Source organism: Oncorhynchus kisutch, linkage group LG15, assembly GCF_002021735.2.
Source record: "Oncorhynchus kisutch isolate 150728-3 linkage group LG15, Okis_V2, whole genome shotgun sequence".
Classification (NCBI taxonomy): Eukaryota; Metazoa; Chordata; class Actinopteri; order Salmoniformes; family Salmonidae; genus Oncorhynchus; species Oncorhynchus kisutch.
In genome coordinates this window covers 985,146-1,011,320 of record NC_034188.2, presented here as the reverse complement: position 1 = coordinate 1,011,320, position 26,175 = coordinate 985,146, and the positions used below count along the sequence as shown (strand labels likewise).

General features: G+C 44.3%; 1 protein-coding gene across 3 annotated transcripts in view; it reads left to right on the top strand.

Moving 5' to 3' along the window:
- The window catches only part of LOC109884974 (highly divergent homeobox), a 46,374-nt gene extending 21,496 nt beyond the window's left edge, over positions 1–24,878 (top strand). The window contains exons 3-11 of one of the 3 annotated variants that reach the window (XR_004202965.1): positions 10–156; positions 8,072–9,277; positions 11,411–11,464; positions 11,573–11,719; positions 19,109–19,307; positions 19,382–19,461; positions 23,994–24,104; positions 24,238–24,360; positions 24,464–24,878. Coding sequence is in view for 2 of the 3 variants with exons in the window: in XM_031789450.1 (XP_031645310.1) it covers positions 10–156; positions 8,072–9,277; positions 11,411–11,464; positions 11,573–11,719; positions 19,109–19,307; positions 19,382–19,461; positions 24,012–24,104; positions 24,238–24,360; positions 24,464–24,724 (2,310 nt within the window). In the remaining variant the exon portion in view is untranslated. The remainder of the gene's footprint in view (positions 1–9; positions 157–8,071; positions 9,278–11,410; positions 11,465–11,572; positions 11,720–19,108; positions 19,308–19,381; positions 19,462–23,993; positions 24,105–24,237; positions 24,361–24,463) is intronic. The other 2 variants (XM_031789451.1, XM_031789450.1) reach the window with 2 other exon arrangements.
- Positions 24,879–26,175: the final 1,297 nt, after the last annotated feature.

The following is a 26,175-nucleotide window of genomic DNA, read 5'->3' as shown; positions in this document are numbered from 1 at the left end:
CTCCGTCAGATGAACCTGCGGTCTGTGTTCACATTGGAGCAGCAGCGAGTCCTGGAGAGCTACTATGACAACGGGATGACCAATCAGAGCAAGAGCTGCTTCCAGCTGATCCTTCAGTGTGCTCAGGAGACCAAGCTGGACTTCAGTGTGGTGCGGGTATGTAGGGACATAGAAAATCGCAAAATGTTTTGCTACTTTGAGACCACTTTTTTTCTGTTTTCTCTGCATTGTGGATTTTCTAAGGCCCTAGGTACAATCTATTCTCTATATCTATACTCTATCTATACATTCAGCATGATGCCAGTACGATCTATGACCTCTATCTATACACTCCTATTATTATTTATCCATCAGCTGTTATCCTCTAGTGCAGGGTATTTATCCATCAGCTGTTATCCTCTAATGCAGGGTATTTATCCATCAGCTGTTATCCTCTAATGCAGGGTATTTATCCATCAGCTGTTATCCTGTAATGCAGGGTATTTATCCATCAGCTGTTATCCTCTAATGCAGGGTATTTATCCATCAGCTGTTATCCTGTAATGCAGGGTATTTATCCATCAGCTGTTATCCTCTAATGCAGGGTATTTATCCATCAGCTGTTATCCTGTAATGCAGGGTATTTATCCATCAGCTGTTATCCTCTAATGCAGGGTATTTATCCATCAGCTGTTATCCTCTAATGCAGGGTATTTATCCATCAGCTGTTATCCTGTAATGCAGGGTATTTATCCATCGGCTGTTATCCTCTAATGCAGGGTATTTATCCATCAGCTGTTATCCTGTAATGCAGGGTATTTATCCATCAGCTGTTATCCTCTAATGCGGGGTATTTATCCATCAGCTGTTATCCTCTAATGCGGGGTATTTATCCATCAGCTGTTATCCTCTAATGCGGGGTATTTATCCATCAGCTGTTATCCTCTAATGCGGGGTATTTATCCATCAGCTGTTATCCTCTAATGCAGGGTATTTATCCATCAGCTGTTATCCTCTAATGCAGGGTATTTATCCATCAGCTGTTATCCTCTAATGCAGGGTATTTATCCATCAGCTGTTATCCTCTAATGCAGGGTATTTATCCATCAGCTGTTATCCTGTAATGCAGGGTATTTATCCATCAGCTGTTATCCTCTAATGCAGGGTATTTATCCATCAGCTGTTATCCTGTAATGCAGGGTATTTATCCATCAGCTGTTATCCTCTAATGCAGGGTATTTATCCATCAGCTGTTATCCTCTAATGCAGGGTATTTATCCATCAGCAGTTATCCTGTAATGCAGGGTATTTATCCATCAGCTGTTATCCTCTAATGCAGGGTATTTATCCATCAGCTGTTATCCTCTAATGCAGGGTATTTATCCATCAGCTGTTATCCTGTAATGCAGGGTATTTATCCATCAGCTGTTATCCTGTAATGCAGGGTATTTATCCATCAGCTGTTATCCTCTAATGCAGGGTATTTATCCATCAGCTATTATCCTGTAATGCAGGGTATTTATCCATCAGCTGTTATCCTGTAATGCAGGGTATTTATCCATCAGCTGTTATCCTCTAATGCAGGGTATTTATCCATCAGCTGTTATCCTCTAATGCAGGGTATTTATCCATCAGCTGTTATCCTCTAGTGCAGGTTTCCCACACCTTTTTCGGCCCACAACCCGATTTTGATATCTGAAAAATCAACAATGTAAAACATTACAGCCAATTGGACTATTGCAGTCAATAGAAAACCATTCAGGAACCCACGAGCTGAAACACATAGTTAACACTACGACTACTACTATAGCATTAGCCAGGTCAGACAGACACATAGTTAACACTACGACTACTACTATAGCATTAGCCAGGTCAGACAGACACATAGTTAACACTACGACTACTACTATAGCATTAGCCAGGTCAGACAGACACATAGTTAACACTACGACTACTACAGCATCACCCAGGTCAGACAGACAGACACATAGTTAACACTACGACTACTACAGCATCACCCAGGTCAGACAGACAGACACATAGTTAACACTACGACTACTACAGCATCACCCAGGTCAGACAGACAGACACATAGTTAACACTACGACTACTACAGCATCACCCAGGTCAGACAGACAGACACATAGTTAACACTACGACTACTACAGCATCACCCAGGTCAGACAGACACATAGTTAACACTACGACTACTACAGCATCACCCAGGTCAGACAGACAGACACATAGTTAACACTACGACTACTACTATAGCATTAGCCAGGTCAGACAGACAGACACATAGTTAACACTACGAGTACTACTATAGCATTAGCCAGGTCAGACAGACAGACACATAGTTAACACTACGACTACTACTATAGCATTAGCCAGGTCAGACAGACAGACACATAGTTAACACTACGACTACTACAGCATCACCCAGGTCAGACAGACAGACACATAGTTAACACTACGACTACTACAGCATCACCCAGGTCAGACAGACACATAGTTAACACTACGACTACTACAGCATCACCCAGGTCAGACAGACAGACACATAGTTAACACTACGACTACTACTATAGCATTAGCCAGGTCAGACAGACAGACACATAGTTAACACTACGACTACTACTATAGCATTAGCCAGGTCAGACAGACAGACACATAGTTAACACTACGACTACTACTATAGCATTAGCCAGGTCAGACAGACAGACACATAGTTAACACTACGACTACTACAGCATCACCCAGGTCAGACAGACAGACACATAGTTAACACTACGACTACTACAGCATCACCCAGGTCAGACAGACAGACACATAGTTAACACTACGACTACTACAGCATCACCCAGGTCAGACAGACACATAGTTAACACTACGACTACTACAGCATCACCCAGGTCAGACAGACACATAGTTAACACTACGACTACTACAGCATCACCCAGGTCAGACAGACAGACACATAGTTAACACTACGACTACTACTATAGCATTAGCCAGGTCAGACAGACAGACACATAGTTAACACTACGACTACTACTATAGCATTAGCCAGGTCAGACAGACAGACACATAGTTAACACTACGACTACTACAGCATCACCCAGGTCAGACAGACAGACACATAGTTAACACTACGACTACTACAGCATCAACCAGGTCAGACAGACAGACACATAGTTAACACTACGACTACTACAGCATCACCCAGGTCAGACAGACACATAGTTAACACTACGACTACTACAGCATCACCCAGGTCAGACAGACAGACACATAGTTAACACTACGACTACTACAGCATCACCCAGGTCAGACAGACAGACACATAGTTAACACTACGACTACTACAGCATCACCCAGGTCAGACAGACAGACACATAGTTAACACTACGACTACTACAGCATCACCCAGGTCAGACAGACAGACACATAGTTAACACTACGACTACTACAGCATCACCCAGGTCAGACAGACACATAGTTAACACTACGACTACTACAGCATCACCCAGGTCAGACAGACAGACACATAGTTAACACTACGACTAATACAGCATCACCCAGGTCAGACAGACAGACACATAGTTAACACTACGACTACTACAGCATCACCCAGGTCAGACAGACAGACACATAGTTAACACTACGACTACTACAGCATCACCCAGGTCAGACAGACAGACACATAGTTAACACTACGACTACTACAGCATCACCCAGGTCAGACAGACAGACACATAGTTAACACTACGACTACTACAGCATCACCCAGGTCAGACAGACAGACACATAGTTAACACTACGACTACTACAGCATCACCCAGGTCAGACAGACAGACACGTAGTTAACACTACGACTACTACAGCATCACCCAGGTCAGACAGACAGACACGTAGTTAACACTACGACTACTACAGCATCACCCAGGTCAGACAGACAGACACATAGTTAACACTACGACTACTACAGCATCACCCAGGTCAGACAGACAGACACATAGTTAACACTACGACTACTACAGCATCACCCAGGTCAGACAGACAGACACATAGTTAACACTACGACTACTACAGCATCACCCAGGTCAGACAGACAGACACGTAGTTAACACTACGACTACTACAGCATCACCCAGGTCAGACAGACAGACACGTAGTTAACACTACGACTACTACAGCATCACCCAGGTCAGACAGACAGACACGTAGTTAACACTACTACAACTAACATCAAATCGAATTTTATTTGTCACATGCGCTGAATACATCAGGTGTAGACCTTACCGTGAAATGCTTACTTAGCCCTTAACTAACAATGCAGTTCTAGAAATAGTTAAGAAAATATTTACCAAATAATCAAAAGTAACACAATAAAATAACAATAATATATACAGGGGGTACAGAGATAATGTGCAGGGGTACAGGTAATTCAAGGTCATTTGTTCATGTAGGTAGGGGTAAAGTGACTGCATAGATAATAAACAGCGAGTAGCAGCAGTGTAAAAACAAATGGGGGGGGGGGGGGGGTCTGGAGACAGATCCATTCATCACATAGTTAACACTACTGAATATTGACTGATTTTCCTCAAGCTGTCTGCTCAAGAGGAGGCTTCTCCTTGTAACCAGTGCCTGTCATCTGGTTCAGGTTATTAATCAACCTACCAGGGTGTTTACAAACACTACAGGAACAACATCATCCACATTGATCACATGTTTACTAATAGTGTAGCACTTTGTTCTAAGGCTGTATCCGTCCCCATTGGATGCAGTGATCACAATATAGTGGCTATATCCAGGAAAGCCAAAGTTCCAACAACTGGGCCTAAAATACTATATACGATTTTGCTGTGACTCTTATGTGGATGATGTTTAAAATATTTGTTTCTCTGATGTGATTAATGAGGAGCTGACTGACTTAATTACTGCAAATTGAGAAGTTATGTGACTAAACTCAATAAAAAGAAGAAGAGCCTGTATTATGAAGCCAAGATCAATGATATAAATAATGAAAAATTCTGAAATTATGGACAGAAAAACAAATTCATCCAATCAGGTGGCTTATTCATCACAAAACCATTTTAATTTGCCAGTTATTTTAATGATTACTTCATTGGCAAAGTGGGCAAACTTAGGCAGGAAATGCCAACAACGAACTGTGAGCAATTGTATTCATGCATTTAAAAACAAATAATGAAAGAAAAGTTTTAATTTTGTTAAGTTAGTGTGGGAGAGGTGGAAAAATTGTTATTGATCAATAATGACAAACCTCCTGGCATTGTCAATTTAGATGGAAAGCTACTGAGGATGGTAGTTGACTCTATAGCCACTCCTATCTGTCATATTTTTAATCTGAGCCTAGAGGAAAGTATTTGTCCTCAGGCCTTTAGGGAAGCAAAAGTAATTCTGCTTCCCAAGAGTGGTAAAGCAGCCTTTACTGGTTCTAACAGCAGACCTTTAAGCTTGCTGCCAGCTCTTAGCAAACTGATGGACTTTTTTGGGGACCAAATACAATGCTATTTCTCTGTAAACAAATGAACAACAGACTTTCAGCATGCTTATAGAGAAGGTGACTCAACATGTACTGCACTGACACAAATGACTGATGATTGGTTGAAAGGAATTGATAATAAGATGATTGTGGGACTGGTACTGTTAGATTTCAGTGCAGCGTTTTGATAATATTGACCATGTCTTATGGCCTTTCAATCTCAGCTCTAAATCCACGATATGGCAATCTATCTACTAGTTAATGGAAGCTTCTCTAATGTCAAACATGTCAAGTTTGGTGTACCGCAGGGCAGCTCTCTAGGCCCTCTACTCTTTTCTATTTTTACCAATGACCTGCCACTGGCATTAAACAAAGCATGTATGCTGATTATTCAACCATATACACATCAGCAACCACAGCTAATGAAGTCACTGAAACCATTAACAAAGAGTTCCAGTCTGTTTTGGAATGGGTGGCCAGTAATAAACTGGTCCTGAATATCTCTAAAACTAAGAGCATTGTATTTGGTACAAATAATTCCCAAAGTTCTAGACCTCAGCTGAATCTGGTAATGAATGGTGTGGCGGTTGAATAAATTGAGGAGACTAAATTACTTGACGTTACCTTAGATGGTAAACTGTCATGGTCAAAACATATAAATTCAATGGTTGTAAAGATGGGGAGAGGTCTGTCCGTAATAAAGAGATGCTCAGCTTTTCTTTTTTGACACCACACTCCAAAAAGCAAGTTCTGCAGGCTCTAGTTTTGTCTAATCTTGATTATTGTCCAGTCGTGTGGTCCAGTGCTGCAAGGAAACACCTAGTTAAGCTGCAGCTGGCCCAGAACAGAGCGTAATGTTCTGCTCTTCATTGTAATCAGAGGGCTGATATAAATACTATGCTGCCAGTCTCTCTTGGCTAAGAGTTGAGGAGAGACTGACTGCATCACTTCTTATTTTTTATAAGAAACATTAATGTGTTGAAGATAATGTGTGTTGAAAATAACAATACCTACATGTACATACTACCTCAATCAGCCTGACTAGCAGGTGTCTTTATGTAGCCTTGCTACTGTATGTAGCCTTGCTACTGTATGTAGCCTTGCTACTGTATGTAGCCTTGCTACTCTTTTTTCAAATGTATTTTTACTGCTGTTTTATTTCTTTACTTACCTACACACACACACACACACACACACACACACACACACACACACACACACACACACACACATACCTTTTTTCCCCGCACCATTGGTTAGAGCCTGTAAGTAAGCATTTCACTGTAAGGTTGTATTTGGGGCACGTGACCAATAAACTTTGATTTGATCCCAACTTGTTTGCATAGTCAACTTACACACAGCTTTGACACACACACACACTTACCCCACCAGACATGTCACCAGGGGTCTTTTCACAGTCCCCAAATCCAGAACAAATTCAACAAAGCATACAGTATTATATAAAACCCTTTATTGCATGGAACTTCCTTCCGTCTCATATTGCTCAAATAAACAGTAAACCTGGTTTGAAAAGCAGATAAAGTAACACCTCACGGCACAACGCCTCTCCCCTATTGGACCTAGATAGTGTGTGTGTGTATGTATTGATATGGAGGCTGTGTGTGCCTTTTAAAATGCATGTAGTTCTGTCCTTGAGCTGTTGTTGTCTATTAATGTATTATATTTCATGTTTTGTGTGGAACCCAGGAAGAGTAGCTGCTCCAGCCAATGGGGATCCTAATAAAATACCAACAGCCAATGGGGATCCTAATAAAATACCAACAGCTAATGGGGATCCTAATAAAATACCAACAGCCAATGGGGATCCTAATAAAATACCAACAGCCAATGGGGATCCTAATAAAATACCAACAGCCAATGGGGATCCTAATAAAATACCAACAGCCAATGGGGATCCTAATAAAATGCCAAATAACTTTCCTCAAGTGAAATATATTTTCACGTGACGTTCCTTCTACCCAGATGAATCATTAAAACATGAAGTACCCAATGGGCACACACGTCAATTCAATGTCTAATCCACGTTGGTTCAACCTTATTTAGTTGAAATGACATGGAAACAATGTTGATTCAACCAGTGTGTGGCCAGTGGGTAGATAGCAGAGAACATGCCAATCATTTACCCTCACTCAGTCTGGAGAGAGACACATAGTTAACAAAACTACCACTACTATTACTACTACAACAACATCACCCAATTCTGGAGCGAGACAGACAGACACATAGTTAACACTACTAATACTACTACAATAACATCACCCAGTTCTGGAGAGAGACACATAGTTAACAAAACTACTACTAATACTACTACTGTTACTACTGCTACTAATACTACTGTTACTACTGCTACTAATACTACTACTACTACTACCATAGTACTACTGTTACTGTTACTACTGCTGCTACTACTACTACTACTACTACTACCATAGTACTACTACTACTACTATAGTACTACTACTACTTCTACTAGACTACTACTACCACCATGTGTCTGTCTGTCTCTCCAGACCTGGGTGATGTTGTAGCAGTGGTACTGTTAACTATGTGTCTGTCTCTCTCCAGACCTGGGTGGGGAACAAGAGACGGAAGCTGGCCTCGAGGAATGACCAGAATGCGGGCGTATCCCACTCCTTATCGAATCACAGCATGGTTGGGGGAGCTCTGTCCAATCACGGCGTTGCTGGGGTAGCTCTGTCCAATCACACACTAGCAGGCGGGGCTTTAGTCGCGGGCGCCATGCTGACAGCAGAGATGGCGGCGGCTCGGAACATCCAGAGAGGCTCCTCCCATCTCCTCCCTTCCTCCTCCTCCTCTTCTTCTTCCTCTCCGCTTAGCTCTGTCAACAACAACAATGATGTCATCTTGACTGGGATTTACTCTCTAGGCTCCGCCTCTAGTTCCCGGCCCACTGTTAAGCCCCTCCCTTCTGACTCTGAGCTGCCTGCACATGTCCATCAAACTCTGCTTAACCAATCACAGCACAGGAGTAACAGTTCTGTCTCCTCCCCTCTCCAGCTCCACTCCAGATTGGGTACCTTGTCACTTCCTCACTATAAAAACCCCTCCCTCTCCTCTTCCCCCTCCTTCTCCTCACCCCCCTCCTCCTCACCCCCCGGCCCCCCCATAAACAGCATGTCCAAGAGGGTGGGTTTCCCCACAAGTGGGGCCAGGGCCGTGGGGGCAGCAGGAGTGGCCGGGGTAGGAGGGGGGGTACCTCGGAGCTGGGCTAGACAGTACGGTTCTCTCCAGTCTGGCCCCTGGCCCTCTCCTTCCCAGCCCCAGACCAGGCCTCAATCCAACCACCAGACTCTCCCACCTCATCCCCCCAGGCCCCGTCCCTCCCCCCCTCCTCACCCCATCCCTCCCCCTTCAGACCACTCCCCCCGCATTCATCAGGTCTTCAGCCTATCAGAGAGGGGGGAAGGGGAGGGATTAGGACAAGGACAGCCTTCTGATAGGAGCAGGCTGGAGAAACACAGACAGACTCCCCACCCCTCGGACACTATTGGTTGCCTCTCTATCGCCATGGAGACGGGTGATGAAGAGGATGAGTGGCGGAGGGAGGAAGAGTTATCCAACATGGCAGCCACGGCCCATGGGGACCTCCAGAGAGGCCAGGGCGTGAGGGACAGCCCCAGCAGGGGAGAGGGATCTGGGGAGAGAGTCCTCACATCCCCCTCACTGGTCCTCAGCAGCTCCAGGCCTGGTCCATATCCTCGGGACAGCTACCCAGTTACTACAACACTACAGACCTCCCCTAGTATACAGGTAGGGGTTACTGTTACTACTACTACTACTACTACTACTACTACTACTACTACTACTACTACTACTACTACTACCCAGTTACTACAACACTACAGACCTCCCCTAGTATACAGGTAGGGGTTACTGTTACTACTACTACTACCCAGTTACTACAACACTACAGACCTCCCCTAGTATACAGGTAGGGGTTACTGTTACTACTACTACTACCCAGTTACTACAACACTACAGACCTCCCCTAGTATACAGGTAGGGGTTACTGTTACTACTACTACTACCCGGTTACTACAGCCCTACAGACCTCCCCTAGTATACAGGTAGGGTTTACTGTTACTACTACTATTACTACCCAGTTACTACAACACTACAGACCTCCCCTAGTATACAGGTAGGGGTTACTGTTACTGCTACTACTACTACCCAGTTACTACAACACTACATACCTCCCCTAGTATACAGGTAGGGGTTTCTGTTACTACTACTACTACTACCCAGTTACTACAGCACTACATACCTCCCCTAGTATACAGGTAGGGTTTACTGTTACTACTACTACTACTACTACTACTACTACTACTACTACCCAGTTACTATAACACTACATACCTCCCCTAGTATACAGGTAGGGTTTACTGTTACTACTACTACTACTACCCAGTTACTACAACACTACATACCTCCCCTAGGATACAGGTAGTGTTTACTGTTACTACTACTACTACTACCCACTTACTACAACACTACATACCTCCCCTAGTATACAGGTAGGGGTTACTGTTACTACTACTACTACTACTGCTACCTCTACTACTACTACTACTACCCAGTTACTACAACACTACAGACCTCCCCTAGTATACAGGTAGGGGTTACTGTTACTACTACTACTACTACTACTACTACTGATACCCAGTTACTACAACACTACAGACCTCCCCTAATATACAGGTAGGGTTTACTGTTACTACTACTACTACTACCCAGTTACTACAACACTACAGACCCCCCTAGTATACAGGTAGAGGTTACTGTTACTACTACTACTACTACTGCTACTACTACTACTCCCCAGTTACTACAACACTACAGACCTCCCCTAGTATACAGGTAGGGGTTACTGTTACTACTACTACTACTACTACTCCCCAGTTACTACAACACTACAGACCTCCCCTAGTATACAGGTAGGGGTTACTGTTACTACTACTACTACCCAGTTACTACAACACTACAGACCTCCCCTAGTATACAGGTAGGGGTTACTGTTACTACTACTACTACTACTACTACTACCCAGTTACTACAACACTACAGACCTCCCCTAGTATACAGGTAGGGGTAACTGTTACTACTACTACTACCCGGTTACTACAACCCTACAGACCTCCCCTAGTATACAGGTAGGGTTTACTGTTACTACTACTATTACTACCCAGTTACTACAACACTACAGACCTCCCCTAGTATACAGGTAGGGGTTACTGTTACTACTACTACTACTACTACTCCCCAGTTACTACAACACTACAGACCTCCCCTAGTATACAGGTAGGGGTTACTGTTACTACTACTACTACTACCCAGTTACTACAACACTACAGACCTCCCCTAGTATACAGGTAGGGGTTACTGTTACTACTACTACTACTACTACTACTACTACTACCCAGTTACTACAACACTACAGACCTCCCCTAGTATACAGGTAGGGTTTACTGTTACTACTACTACTACTACCCAGTTACTACAACACTACAGACCTCCCCTAGTATACAGGTAGGGGTTACTGTTACTACTACTACTGCTACCCAGTTACTACAACACTACAGACCTCCCCTAGTATACAGGTAGGGGTTACTGTTACTACTACTACTGCTACCCAGTTACTACAACCCTACAGATCTCACCTATTGCATAACCCAGCATACAGGTAGGGGATAGGAATTTACTACTGTTCTGTACATGCAGTCCTCTCCTGTTATCTGTCTAGGTTCCAGTCAGCCTTTCCATTGCTCATCAGTAACTCTCCTCCTCTCCTCCTGTTATACTTCTTGTTGCCTCTTCTCTTTCCTCTCTTCTCCTCTTTCCTCTTTTCGTCTCCTCTATCCTCCTCTCGTCTCCTCCCCTGTCTAGGTTCCAGTCAGTCCCTCTGCTCCGTGGCTCATCAGTAACTCCAGGAAGAGAACTGTAAGTCTTCATCTAGCAGTCTTTAGGAGATTAGAGCACTGTCACCATCAGACCATCTATACTGTTCCATAATCGTTCATGTGTCTATAATGTATAGTGTGTGTGTAGCTACAGGACAGGACCCAGTTCAGTGATGTGGACCTGGGCCAGTTGAAGCGGTACTGGGACCGAGGGATGACCAGTCTGGGTTCTGTCTGCAGAGAGAAGATCAACGCAGCAGCCAATCAGCTCAACGTAGACACTGAGATAGTCAAGGTAGCAACCAATCAGAGGCTTCCTCTCAGCTGTATCAGCCAATCACACACTCCCTTTGAGTGTTGTACAGTATTAACATTAGTTGTGTTTGATTGACAGATGTGGATCTTCACCGTATATTATATTTTGTTATGTTTTTTTGTGATGTTTGTGATGTTTTTGAGGCGAAAGAAACGCACACCTATTTAGGCGAGGTGCTGGCTAGAGGAGTGGAACACTTAAAAAATAAAGGAGAGCCTCACTCTCTAGGAGCTCAGATGCAAAAATATTTATGTCCAATGTTTCGACAGACGGTGGTGACCTCGACAATATATTGTTAAAACGAGAGGCTGCCTGGATCTTTAATTTAAAGACCCTTGCTCCCTTCGGTCTCAACGTAGACTTTGATCTGAAGCCATTCTTGTGATTTATTGTGATTTTGCTATTCTAAATGTATGTCTGCTTATGCAGCCAAATGGATCTATGATCGTACGCAATCCATTTGTTTTTTTGTATGCTATTTTAATATTTAATATATGAGAATAAACCAATGATATCAGGCCACACCCGGCCATGATTACAGACACCTGTGTGTCCTTTGACACGATATAATGAGTCACCCCACAGTGTTTGTCATTATACCCTGATGAAGACAGCTCGTCTGTTATTAACCAATGATATCAGGCCATGTGATTAACCAATGATATCAGGCCACACCATGATTACAGACACCTGTGTGTCCTTTGACACGATATAATGAGTCACCCCACAGTGTTTGTCATTGTACCCTGATTGTTACGGTTTTCTTCCGTCGAAAGAGAGTCGGACCAAAATGCAGCGTGGTTAATGCGATACATCTTTAATAAACGAAAAAACGCGAACAATACAAAAACAAGAAACGGAACGTGAAAACCTAAACAGCCTGTCTGGTGACAACTAACACAGAGACAGGAACAATCACCCACAAACACACAGTGAAACCCAGGCTACCTAAATATGGTTCCCAATCAGAGACAACGAGAATCACCTGACTCTGATTGAGAACCTCAGGCAGCCATAGACTTTCCTAGACAACCCTACTCAGCCACAATCCCAATACCTACTAAAACCCCCAATACAAAAACACACCACAAAATAAACCCATGTCACACCCTAGCCTGATCAAATAAAGAAAGAAAACACAAAATACTAAGACCAAGGCGTGACAGAACCCCCCCCCCCCCCCCCCCCCCCCCCAAGGTGCGGACTCCCGGCCGCCGCACACCTAAACCCATAGGGGAGGGTCTGGGTGGGCGTCTGTCCACGGTGGCGGCTCCGGCTCGGGATGTGGACCCCACTCCAACCAAGTCTTAGACCCCCTGTAACGCGTCCTTTGTTTGGCGACCCTCGCGCCGACCTTGGCCTAATAACCCTCACCAAGGACCCCACTCGACTGAGGGGCAGATCGGGACTGAGGGGCAGCTCGGGACTGAGGGGCAGCTCGGGACTGAGGGGAAGCTCGGGACTGAGGGGAAGCTCGGGACTGAGGGGAAGCTCGGGACTGAGGGGCAGCTCGGGACTGAGGGGAAGCTCGGCACTGAGGGGAAGCTCGGCACTGAGGGGAAGCCCGGCACTGAGGGGAAGCCCAGCACTGAGGGGAAGCCCAGCACTGAGAGGAAGCCCAGCACTGAGAGGAAGCCCAGCACTGAGAGGAAGCTCAGGCAGGTAGTTGGATCCGGCAGATCCTGGCTGGCTGGCGGATCTGGAAGAGTCTGGCTGACTGGCGGATCTGGAAGAGTCTGGCTGACTGGCGGATCTGGAAGAGTCTGGCTGACTGGCGGATCTGGAAGAGTCTGGCTGACTGGCGGATCTGGAAGAGTCTGGCTGACTGGCGGATCTGGAAGAGTCTGGCTGACTGGCGGATCTGGAAGAGTCTGGCTGACTGGCGGATCTGGAAGAGTCTGGCTGACTGGCGGATCTGGAAGAGTCTGGCTGACTGGCGGATCTGGAAGAGTCTGGCTGACTGGCGGATCTGGAAGAGTCTGGCTGACTGGCAGATCTGGAAGAGTCTGGCTGACTGGCAGATCTGGAAGAGTCTGGCTGACTGGCAGATCTGGAAGAGTCTGGCTGACTGGCGGCTCTTGCTGCTCCATGTCGACTAACAGCTCTAGCGGCTTCTTGCAGACTGACAGCTCTTTGCAGACTGGCAGCTCCTTGCAGACTGACATCTCTGGCTGCTCCATGCAGACTGACAGCTCTGGCTGCTCCATGCAGACTGACATCTCTGGCTGCTCCATGCAGACTGACATCTCTGGCTGCTCCATGCAGACTGACATCTCTGGCTGCTCCATGCAGACTGACAGCTCTGGCTGCTCCATGCAGGCTGGCAGCTCTGGCTGCTCCATGCAGGCTGGCAGCTCTGGCTGCGCTGAACAGGCGGGAGACTCCAGCAGCGCTGTAGAGGAGGAAGGCTCTGGCAGCGCTGAACAGGCGGGAGACTCCAGCAGCGCTGTAGAGGAGGAAGGCTCTGGCTGCGCTGAACAGGCGGGAGTCTCCGGCAGCGCTGGAGAGGAGGAAGGCTCTGATAGCGCTAGACAGGCGGGAGACTCCGGCAGCGCTGGAGAGGAGGAAGGCTCTGGCAGCGCTAAACAGGCGAGGCGCACTGAAGGCCTGGTGCGTGGTGCTGGCACTGGTGGTACTGGGCTGAGGACACGCACAGGAAGCCTGGTGTGAGGAGCTGCCACCGGAGGACTGGTGTGTGAAGGTGGCACAGGATGGACCGGACCGTGAAGGTGTACTGGAGAGCCTGAGAGCAGGACTGGCACAGGACGTGCAAGGCTAGGTAGGTACACAGGAGGCCTAGTGCGTGAGGCTGGCACACTCTTCACCAGCCGACTAACACGCACCTCAGGACGAGTATGGAGCGCTGACCCAGGTACCATCAAATCCCGACACGCTCCGTCGGACGAATATCGTACCTAAAGCACCAAACTAGCAACTCCCTCATAACTCTCTCCTCCACTTTCCCCATTAACTCCTTCACAGTCTCTGCTTCACTCACCTCCAACACCGGCTCTGGTTCTGGTCTCCTCTTTGGCTCCTCACGATAAACAGGGGGAGTTGGCTCAGGTCTGAACTCTGACTCTGCCACACTCTCCCTGAGCCCCCCCCCCCCCAATACATTTATGGGGCTGACTCGCGGACCTCCATCCGCGTTGCCGTGCTGCCTCTTCATACCAGCGCCTCTCCGCTTTCATCGCCTCCAGTTCTTCTTTGGGGCGGCGATATTCTCCAGGCTGTGCCCAGGGTCCTTTTCCGTCCAATATCTCCTCCCAAGTCCAGAAGTCCTGTGATCGCTGCTCCTCGCGATAAACAGGGGGAGTTGGCTCAGGTTTGAACCCTGACTCTGCCGCACTCTCCCTGAGCCCCCCCCCAATACATTTTTGGGGCTGACTCTCGGGCTTCCTTCTGCGCCGCCGTGCTTGTCTCTTCGACTCCATTCTCTTATAGCCCTCTTCGCACTGCTCCAGCTAATCCCAGGCGGGCTCCGGCACTCTCTATGGGTCGACCGCCCACCTGTCTATTTCCTCCCAAGTCGTATACTCTATACTCTTGCTGTCCATAACGTCCTCCCATGTCCATTCCTCTTTTCGCTGCTGTTGCTGTCTGTCACCACGCTGCTTGGTCCAGTTGTGGTGGGTGATTCTGTTATGGTTTTCTTCCGTCGAAAGAGAGTCGGACCAAAATGCAGCATGGTTAATTCGATACATCTTTAATACACGAACAATACAAAAACAAGAAACGGAATGTGAAAACCTATACAGCCTATCTGGTGACAACTAACACAGAGACAGGAACAATCAACCACAAACACACAGTGAAACCCAGGCTACCTAAATATGGTTCCCAATCAGAGACAACGAGAATCACCTGACTCTGATTGAGAACCTCAGGCAGCCATAGACTATGCTAGACACCCCTACTCAGCCACAATCCTAATACCTACTAAAACCCCAATTCAAAAACACACCACAAAATAAACCCATGTCACACCCTGGCCTGACCAAATAAAGAAAGAAAACACAAAATACTAAGACCAAGGCATGACACTGATGATGCGTTGGACCTACAGTGGGGAGTTTACATACACTGAGGTTGGAGTCATTAAAACTTGTTTTTCAACCACTCCACACATTTCTTGTTAACAAACTATAGTTTTGGCAAGTCGGTAAGGACATCTACTTTGTGCATGACACAAGTAAGTTTTACTAAAATTGTTTACAGACAGATTATTTCAGTTATAATTCACTGTATCACAATTCCAGTGGGTCAGAAGTGTATATACACTAAGTTGACTGTGCCTTTAAACAGCTTGGAAAATTCCAGAAAATGTCATGGCTTTAGAAGCTTCTGATAGGCTAATATACATCATTTGTGTCAATTGGAGGTGTACCTGTGGATGTATTTCAAGGCCTACCTTCAAACTCAGTGCCTCTTTGCTTGACATCATGGGAAAATCCAAAGAAATCAGCCAAGACCTCAGAATAAAAATTGTAGACCTCCACACATCTGGTTCATCCTTGGGAGCAATCCACACGCCTGAAGATACCACGTTCGTACGCAAGTATAAACATCATGGGACCACACAGCCGTCATACCGCTCAGGAAAGAGACGCGTTGTGTCTCCTAGAGATGAACGTACTTTGGTGTGAAAGTGCAAATCAATCCCAGAACAACAGCAAAAGACCTTGTGAAGATGCTGGAGGAAACAGGTACAAAAGTATCTATATCCACAGTAAAACGAGTCCTATATCGACATAACCTGAAAGGCTGCTCAGAAATGAAGAAGCCACTGCTCCAAAACCGCCATAAAAAAGCCAGACTACGGTTTGCAACTGCAACTGTACATGGGGACAAAGATCATACTTTTTGGAGAAATGTCCTCTAGTCTGATGAAACAAAAATAGAACTGTTTGGCCATAATGACCATCGTTATATTTGGAGGTAAAATGGGGAGGCTTGCAAGCCGAAGAACACCATCCCAACCGTGGGGGCAGCACGGGGGGGCAGCATGATTTTGTGGGGATGCTTTGCTGCAGGAGGGACTGGTGCACTTCACAAAATAAATGGCACCATGAGGAAAGAGAATTTTTGTGGATATATTGAAGCAACATCTCAAGTCATCAATCAGGAAGTTAAAGCTTGGTCTCAAATGGGTCTTCCAAATGGACAATGACCCCAATCATACTTCCAAAGTTGTGGCAAAATGGCTTAAGGACAAGTCAATGTATTGGAGTGGCCATCACAAAGCCCTGACCTCAATCCTATAGAACATTTTTGGGAAGAACTGAAAAAGTGTGTGCGAGCAAGGAGGCCTACAAACCTGACTCAGTTACACCAGCTCTGTCAGGAGGAATGGGCCAAAATTTGTGGAAGGCTACCCGAAACGTTTGACCCAAGTTAAACAATTTAAAGGCAATGCTACCAAATACTAATTGCGTGTACAGTCCTGGTCAAACGTTTTAATTTCCACAAAGTTTGCTGCTTCAGTGTCTTTAAATGTTTATGTCAGATGTTACTATGGAATACTGAAGTATAATTACGAGCATTTCATAAGTGTCAAAGGCTTTTATTGACAGTTACATGAAGTTGATGCAAAGAGTCAATATTTGCAGTGTTGACCCTTCTTTTTCAAGACCTCTGCAAACCGCCCTGGCATGCTGTCAATTAACTTCTGGGCCACATCCTGACTGATGGCAGCCCATTCTTGCATAATCGATGCTTGGAGTTTGTCAGAATTTGTTGGTTTTCGTTTGTCCATCCACCTCTTGAGGATTGACCACAAGTTCTCAATGGGATTAAGGTCTGGGGAGTTTCCTGGCCATGGACCCAAAATATCGATGTTATGTTCCCCGAGCCACTTAGTTATCACTTTTGCCTTATGGCAAGGTGCTCCATCGTGCTAGAAAAGGCATTGTTTGTCACCAAACTGTTCCTGGATGGTTGGGAGAAGTTGCTCTCGGGGATGTGTTGGTACCATTCATTATTCATGGCTGTGTTCTTAGGCAAAATTGTGAGTGAGCCCACTCCCTTGGCTGATAAGCAATCCCACACATGAATGGTCTCAGGATGCTTTACTGTTGGCATGACACAGGACTGATGGTAGCGCTCACCTTGTCTTCTCCGACAAGCTTTTTTCCGGATGCCCCAAACAATCGGAAAGGGGATTCATCATTCATTCATTACCCCAGTCCTCAGCAGTCCAATCCCTGTACCTTTTGCAGAATATCAGTCTGTCCCTGATGTTTTTCCTGGAGAGAAGTGGCTTCTTTGCTGCCCTTCTTGACACCAGGCCATCCTCCAAAAGTCTTTGCCTCACTGTGCATGCAGATGCACTCCCACCTGCCTGCTGCCATTCCTGAGCAAGCTCTGTACTGGTGGTGCCCCGATCCCACAGCTGAATCAACTTTAGGAGACGGTCCTAGCGCTTGCTGGACTTTCTTGGGCACCCTGAAGCCTTCTTCACAACAATTTAACCGCTCTCCTTGAAGTTCTTGATGATCCGATAAATTGTTGATTTAGTTGCAATCTTACTGGCAGCAATATCCTTGCCTGTGAAGCCCTTTTTGTGCAAAGCAATGATGACGGCACGTGTTTCCTTGCAGGTAACCATGGTTGACAGAGGAAGAACAATGATTCCAAGCACCACCCTCCTTTTGAACCTTCCAGTCTGTTATTCGAACTCAATCAGCATGACAGAGTGATCTCTAGCCTTGTCCCCGTCAGCACTCACACCTGTGTTAACGAGAGAATCACTGACATGATGTTAGCTGGTCCTTTTGTGGCATGGCTGAAATGTAGTGGAAACATTTTTGGGGGATTCAGTTCATTTGCACGGCAAAGAGGGACTTTGCAATTAATTGCAATTCATCTGATCACTCTTCATAACATTCTGGAGTATATGCAATTTGCCATCATTCAAACTGAGGCAGCAGACTTTGTGAAAATTATTATTTGTGTCATTCTCAAAACTTTTGTATGTTAACTTCTGACCCACTGGGAATGTGATGAATGTAATAAAAGCTGAAATAAATCATTCTCTCTACTATTATTCTGACATTTCACATTCTTTAAATAAAGTGGTGATCTAACTGACCTAAGACAGGGAATTTTTACTAAGATTAAATGTCAGGAATTGTGAAAAACTGACTTTAAATGTATTTGGCTGTGTATGTAAACTTCGGACTTCAACTGTAAATATTTTTGCATCTGAGCTCCTAGAGTGTGTGGCTGTCCTTAATTTTTTAAAGTGATGTATTTCTTTGACAGATGTGGATCTTAACAGTATATTATATGTTGGGCTATGTGTTTGTTTGACAGACGTGGATCATAACAGTATATTATATGTTGGGCTATGTGTTTGTTTGACAGACGTGGATCGGGAACCGGAGGAGGAAGTACCGTCTGATGGGCATCGAGATCCCGTCCCCTAAATGTGGGCCGGCCGTGTTCCTGACATCACAGGAAGGGGAGGAGTCTCCCTCTGCGCTGAGTTCCGATGGGGAGGGGCTTGGAACACCAGAGTTGGGAGACAACCTAAACGATGGAGCGTCCTTCTGTCTATCCGAGGGTGAGACTCACACACACACACACACACAACCACCCCCAGTAGCAGTGTCCAGTGTAACAGTGTTGTTGTTTTAGATGGGACCAGTGATTCGTGCCAGAGAGAAGAAGAGAATGGAGTAGAGGACAGCAGCAGCGCTCCCATGGCTCACGACGTGGTACTGCAGTATACACTAGTACACTACACTGTTATTACACTAGAGGGACACTGTTATGACACTAGAGACACGAGAGAGACCCTGTTATGACACTAGAGAGTCCCTGTTATGATACTAGAGACACTAGAGAGACCCTGTTATGATACTAGAGGCACTAGAGAGACCCTGTTATGATACTAGAGGCACTAGAGAGACCCTGTTATGATACTAGATACCCTGTTATGACACTAGAGACCCTGTTATGACACTAGAGAAACTATAGAGACCATGTTATGACACTAGAGAAACTAGAGAGACCCTGTTATGACACTAGAGACTATAGAGACCCTGTTATGATGCTAGAGACACTAGAGAGACTAGAGACCCTGTTATGATGCTAGAGACACTAGAGAGACTAGAGACCCTGTTATGACACTAGAGAGACTAGAGACCCTGTTATGACACTAGAGAGACTAGAGACCCTGTTATGACACTAGAGAGACTAGAGACCCTGTTATGATGCTAGAGAGACTAGAGACCCTGTTATGACACTAGAGAGACTAGAGACCCTGTTATGACACTAGAGAGACTAGAGACCCTGTTATGACACTAGAGACCCTGTTATGATGCTAGAGAGACTAGAGACCCTGTTATGACACTAGAGACACTAGAGACCCTGTTATGATGCTAGAGAGACTAGAGACCCTGTTATGACACTAGAGAGACTAGAGACCCTGTTATGACACTAGAGACACTAGAGACCCTGTTATGACACTAGAGAGACTAGAGACCCTGTTATGATGCTAGAGGGACTAGATACCCTGTTATGACACTAGAGGGACTAGAGACCCTGTTATGACACTAGAGGGACTAGAGACCCTGTTATGACACTAGAGAGACTAGAGACCCTGTTATGACACTAGAGACCCTGTTATGACACTAGAGAGACTAGAGACCCAGTTATGATGCTAGAGAGACTAGAGACCCTGTTATGATGCTAGAGGGACTAGATACCCTGTTATGATGGTAGAGAGACTAGAGACCCTGTTATGATGCTAGAGAGACTAGAGACCCTGTTATGACACTAGAGGGACTAGAGACCCTGTTATGACACTAGAGGGACTGTTACTTTACACTGTAAACATGGGAATGTAAAGAAGAGCGTTGGGATTTAGACACTGATTATATAGGGTTGTGTTTCCTGACAGATTTAGACACTGATTATATAGGGTTGTGTTTCCTGACAGAGATAGACACTGATTATATAGGGTTGTGTTTCCTGCCAGATTTAGTCACTGATTATATAGGGATGTGTTTCCTGCCAGATTTAGACACTGATTATATAGGGTTGTGTTTCCTGACAGATTTATACACAGATTATATAGGGTTGTGTTTCCTGCCAGATTTAGTCACTGATTATATAGGGTTGTGTTTCCTGCCAGATTTAGACACTGATTATATAGGGTTGTGTTTCCTGACAGATTTAGTCACTGATTATATAGGGTTGTGTTTCCTGCCAGATTTAGACACTGATTATATAGGGTTGTGTTTCCTGACAGATTTAGTCACTGATTATATAGGGTTGTGTTTCCTGACAGATTTAGTCACTGATTATATAGGGTTGTGTTTCCTGCCAGATTTAGACACTGATTATATAGGGTTGTGTTTCCTGACAGATTTAGTCACTGATTATATAGGGTTGTGTTTCCTGGCAGATTTAGACACTGATTATATAGGGTTGTGTTTCCTGACAGATTTAGTCACTGATTATATAGGGTTGTGTTTCCTGACAGATTTAGACACTGATTATATAGGGTTGTGTTTCCTGACAGATTTAGTCACTGATTATATAGGGTTGTGTTTCCTGACAGATTTAGACACTGATTATATAGGGTTGTGTTTCCTGACAGATTTAGTCACTGATTATATAGGGTTGTGTTTCCTGACAGATTTAGTCACTGATTTATATAGGGTTGTGTTTCCTGACAGATTTAGTCACTGATTATATAGGGTTGTGTTTCCTGGCAGATTTAGCCACTGATTTATATAGGGTTGTGTTTACTGACAGATTTAGACACTGATTTATATAGGGTTGTGTTTCCTGCCAGATTTAGACACTGATTATATAGGGTTGTGTTTCCTGACAGATTTAGTCACTGATTATATAGGGTTGTGTTTCCTGATAGATTTAGTCACTGATTATATAGGGTTGTGTTTCCTGACAGATTTAGTCACTGATTATATAGGGTTGTGTTTCCTGACAGATTTAGACACTGATTATATAGGGTTGTGTTTCCTGACAGATGTAGACACTGATTATATAGGGTTGTGTTTCCTGACAGATTTAGACACTGATTATATAGGGTTGTGTTTCCTGACAGAGATAGACACTGATTATATAGGGTTGTGTTTCCTGCCAGATTTAGTCACTGATTATATAGGGTTGTGTTTCCTGCCAGATTTAGACACTGATTATATAGGGTTGTGTTTCCTGACAGATTTATACACAGATTATATAGGGTTGTGTTTCCTGCCAGATTTAGTCACTGATTATATAGGGTTGTGTTTCCTGCCAGATTTAGACACTGATTATATAGGGTTGTGTTTCCTGACAGATTTAGTCACTGATTATATAGGGTTGTGTTTCCTGCCAGATTTAGACACTGATTATATAGGGTTGTGTTTCCTGACAGATTTAGTCACTGATTATATAGGGTTGTGTTTCCTGACAGATTTAGTCACTGATTATATAGGGTTGTGTTTCCTGCCAGATTTAGACACTGATTATATAGGGTTGTGTTTCCTGACAGATTTAGTCACTGATTATATAGGGTTGTGTTTCCTGGCAGATTTAGACACTGATTATATAGGGTTGTGTTTCCTGACAGATTTAGTCACTGATTATATAGGGTTGTGTTTCCTGACAGATTTAGACACTGATTATATAGGGTTGTGTTTCCTGACAGATTTAGTCACTGATTATATAGGGTTGTGTTTCCTGACAGATTTAGACACTGATTATATAGGGTTGTGTTTCCTGACAGATTTAGTCACTGATTATATAGGGTTGTGTTTCCTGACAGATTTAGTCACTGATTTATATAGGGTTGTGTTTCCTGACAGATTTAGTCACTGATTATATAGGGTTGTGTTTCCTGACAGATTTAGACACTGATTTATATAGGGTTGTGTTTCCTGCCAGATTTAGACACTGATTATATAGGGTTGTGTTTCCTGACAGATTTAGTCACTGATTATATAGGGTTGTGTTTCCTGATAGATTTAGTCACTGATTATATAGGGTTGTGTTTCCTGACAGATTTAGTCACTGATTATATAGGGTTGTGTTTCCTGACAGATTTAGACACTGATTATATAGGGTTGTGTTTCCTGACAGATTTAGTCACTGATTATATAGGGTTGTGTTTCCTGGCAGATTTAGACACTGATTATATAGGGTTGTGTTTCCTGACAGATTTAGTCACTGATTATATAGGGTTGTGTTTCCTGCCAGATTTAGACACTGATTATATAGGGTTGTGTTTCCTGACAGATTTAGTCACTGATTATATAGGGTTGTGTTTCCTGACAGATTTAGTCACTGATTTATATAGGGTTGTGTTTCCTGACAGATTTAGTCACTGATTATATAGGGTTGTGTTTCCTGACAGATTTAGACACTGATTTATATAGGGTTGTGTTTCCTGACAGATTTAGTCACTGATTATATAGGGTTGTGTTTCCTGGCAGATTTAGACACTGATTATATAGGGTTGTGTTTCCTGACAGATTTAGTCACTGATTATATAGGGTTGTGTTTCCTGACAGATTTAGACACTGATTATATAGGGTTGTGTTTCCTGACAGATGTAGACACTGATTATATAGGGTTGTGTTTCCTGACAGATTTAGACACTGATTATATAGGGTTGTGTTTCCTGACAGATTTAGACACTGATTATATAGGGTTGTGTTTCCTGACAGATTTAGACACTGATTTATATAGGGTTGTGTTTCCTGACAGATTTAGTCACTGATTATATAGGGTTGTGTTTCCTGACAGATTTAGTCACTGATTATATAGGGTTGTGTTTCCTGACAGATTTAGACACTGATTATATAGGGTTGTGTTTCCTGACAGATTCAGTCACTGATTATATAGGGTTGTGTTTCCTGACAGATTTAGTCACTGATTATATAGGGTTGTGTTTCCTGACAGATTTAGACACTGATTATATAGGGTTGTGTTTCCTGACAGATTTAGTCACTGATTATATAGGGTTGTGTTTCCTGACAGATTTTGTCACTGATTTATATAGGGTTGTGTTTCCTGACAGATTTAGACACTGATTATATAGGGTTGTGTTTCCTGACAGATTTAGTCACTGATTATATAGGGTTGTGTTTCCTGATAGATTTAGTCACTGATTATATAGGGTTGTGTTTCCTGACAGATTTGGACACTGATTATATAGGGTTGTGTTTCCTGACAGATTTAGTCACTGATTATATAGGGTTGTGTTTCCTGACAGATTTAGTCACTGATTATATAGGGTTGTGTTTCCTGACAGAAGATAGAGGTGATTGATGATGATGATGATGATGATGGTGTTGAGATGGTCGGATCTGATATGGAAAACATGCAGAACCTCCTGGAGTTTAAGGTGATGGAACACACACACACACACACACACACACACACACACACACACACACACACACACACACACACACACACACACACATATACCATGATGTGTATAGGCCAGTATGCCATGTTGTCTGTGTGTGTTTCAGCTTGAGGAGGTGCAGTATCTGGAGAGCCAACTAGAGAATCAGAATCAGAGATATTATGAGTTGGAGACCTTCACCAAGAGTCTTCTGACCGCTGTAAGGACCAACAACCTGGACAGACAACAGGTATACACACACAACCACACTTACACACACATGTACATGCACTTACACAACATAATTTAATTTCAAAACAGCATAGTGCGTCTCTGACTGTGTGTGTGTGTAGGAACTTCTAGCCAGTCTACCTCAGCCTGCAGATCAGGACTGGGACATGAGTCCAGAGGGAGGAGCCAACCCCATCTCCATAACAACAAACTCTGCATCCAATCACGAGTCCCCGTTGGCCGGGAGCAATGACGAGACACCATTGGTCAACCCCAACAAGGGCCTCCCATTGGTCACTATAAACGAAGATGGTTCATTGATTGCTGAGCTCAATGAGTCGTCTGTATCAGAGGAACTAGAGACTGAGACCGGACCAGAGTGACTGTACTGACACACACAAACACTCCACACCCTGTGCCTGTGGAAGGATCCTAAACTAACTGTGCTGGGCTCACAATGCCTTTTATATTACTTATCACTACGCCTTGTCTGGTCTAGTATCAGACACAACAATAAACAGACTCCATAATAACTGACCTGACGACTCTGTCTGTTGTTACTCTGCCCAGAATGTCTGTTACTGCCTGTTACCATCCAGAATGTCTGTGACTGTCTGTTACTCTCTGTTACCATCCAGAATGTCTGTTACTCTGTTGGCTGTCTGTTACCATCCAGAATGTCTGTGACTGTCTGTTACTCTCTGTTACCATCCAGAATGTCTGTTACTCTGTTGGCTGTCTGTTACCATCCATAATGTCTGTTGCTGTCTGTTACCATCCAGAATGTCTGTGACTGTCTGTTACCATCCAGAATGTCTGTTACTCTGTTGGCTGTCTGTTACCATCCAGAATGTCTGTTGCTGTCTGTTACCATCCAGAATGTCTGTTACTCTGTTGGCTGTCTGTTACCATCCATGATGTCTGTTGCTGTCTGTTACCATCCAGAATGTCTGTTACTCTGTTGGCTGTCTGTTATCATCCATAATGTATGTTACTCTGTTGGCTGTCTGTTACCATCCATAACGTCTGTTGTTGTCTGTTACCATCCATAATGTCTGTTGCTGTCTGTTACCATCCAGAATGTCTGTTGCTGTCTGTTACCATCCAGAATGTCTGTTGGCTGTCTGTTAACATCCATAATGTCTGTTACTCTCTGTTACCATCCAGCATGTCTGTTAATCTCTGTTACCATCCAGCATGTCTGTTACTCTCTGTTACCATCCAGCATGTCTGTTAATCTCTGTTACCATCCAGCATGTCTGTTACTCTCTGTTACCATCCAGTATGTCTGTTACTCTCTGTTACCATCCAGCATGTCTGTTACTCTCTGTTACCATCCAGAATGTCTGTTACTCTCTGTTACCATCCAGAATGTCTGTTACTCTGTTACCATCCAGCATGTCTGTTACTCTCTGTTACCATCCAGTATGTCTGTTACTCTCTGTTACCATCCAGTATGTCTGTTACTCTCTGTTACCATCCAGTATGTCTGTTACTCTCTGTTACCATCCAGAATGTCTGTTACTCTGTTACCATCCAGCATGTCTGTTACTCTCTGTTACCATGCAGCATGTCTGTTGCTCTCTGTTACCATCCAGCATGTCTGTTACTCTCTGTTACCATCCAGAATGTCTGTTACTCTCTGTTACCATCCAGAATGTCTGTTACTCTGTTACCATCCAGCAGGTCTGTTACTCTCTGTTACCATCCAGAATGTCTGTTACTCTCTGTTACCATCCAGCATGTCTGTTACTCTCTGTTACCATCCAGCATGTCTGTTACCATCCAGCATGTCTGTTACTCTGTTACCATCCAGTATTTCTGTTACTCTCTG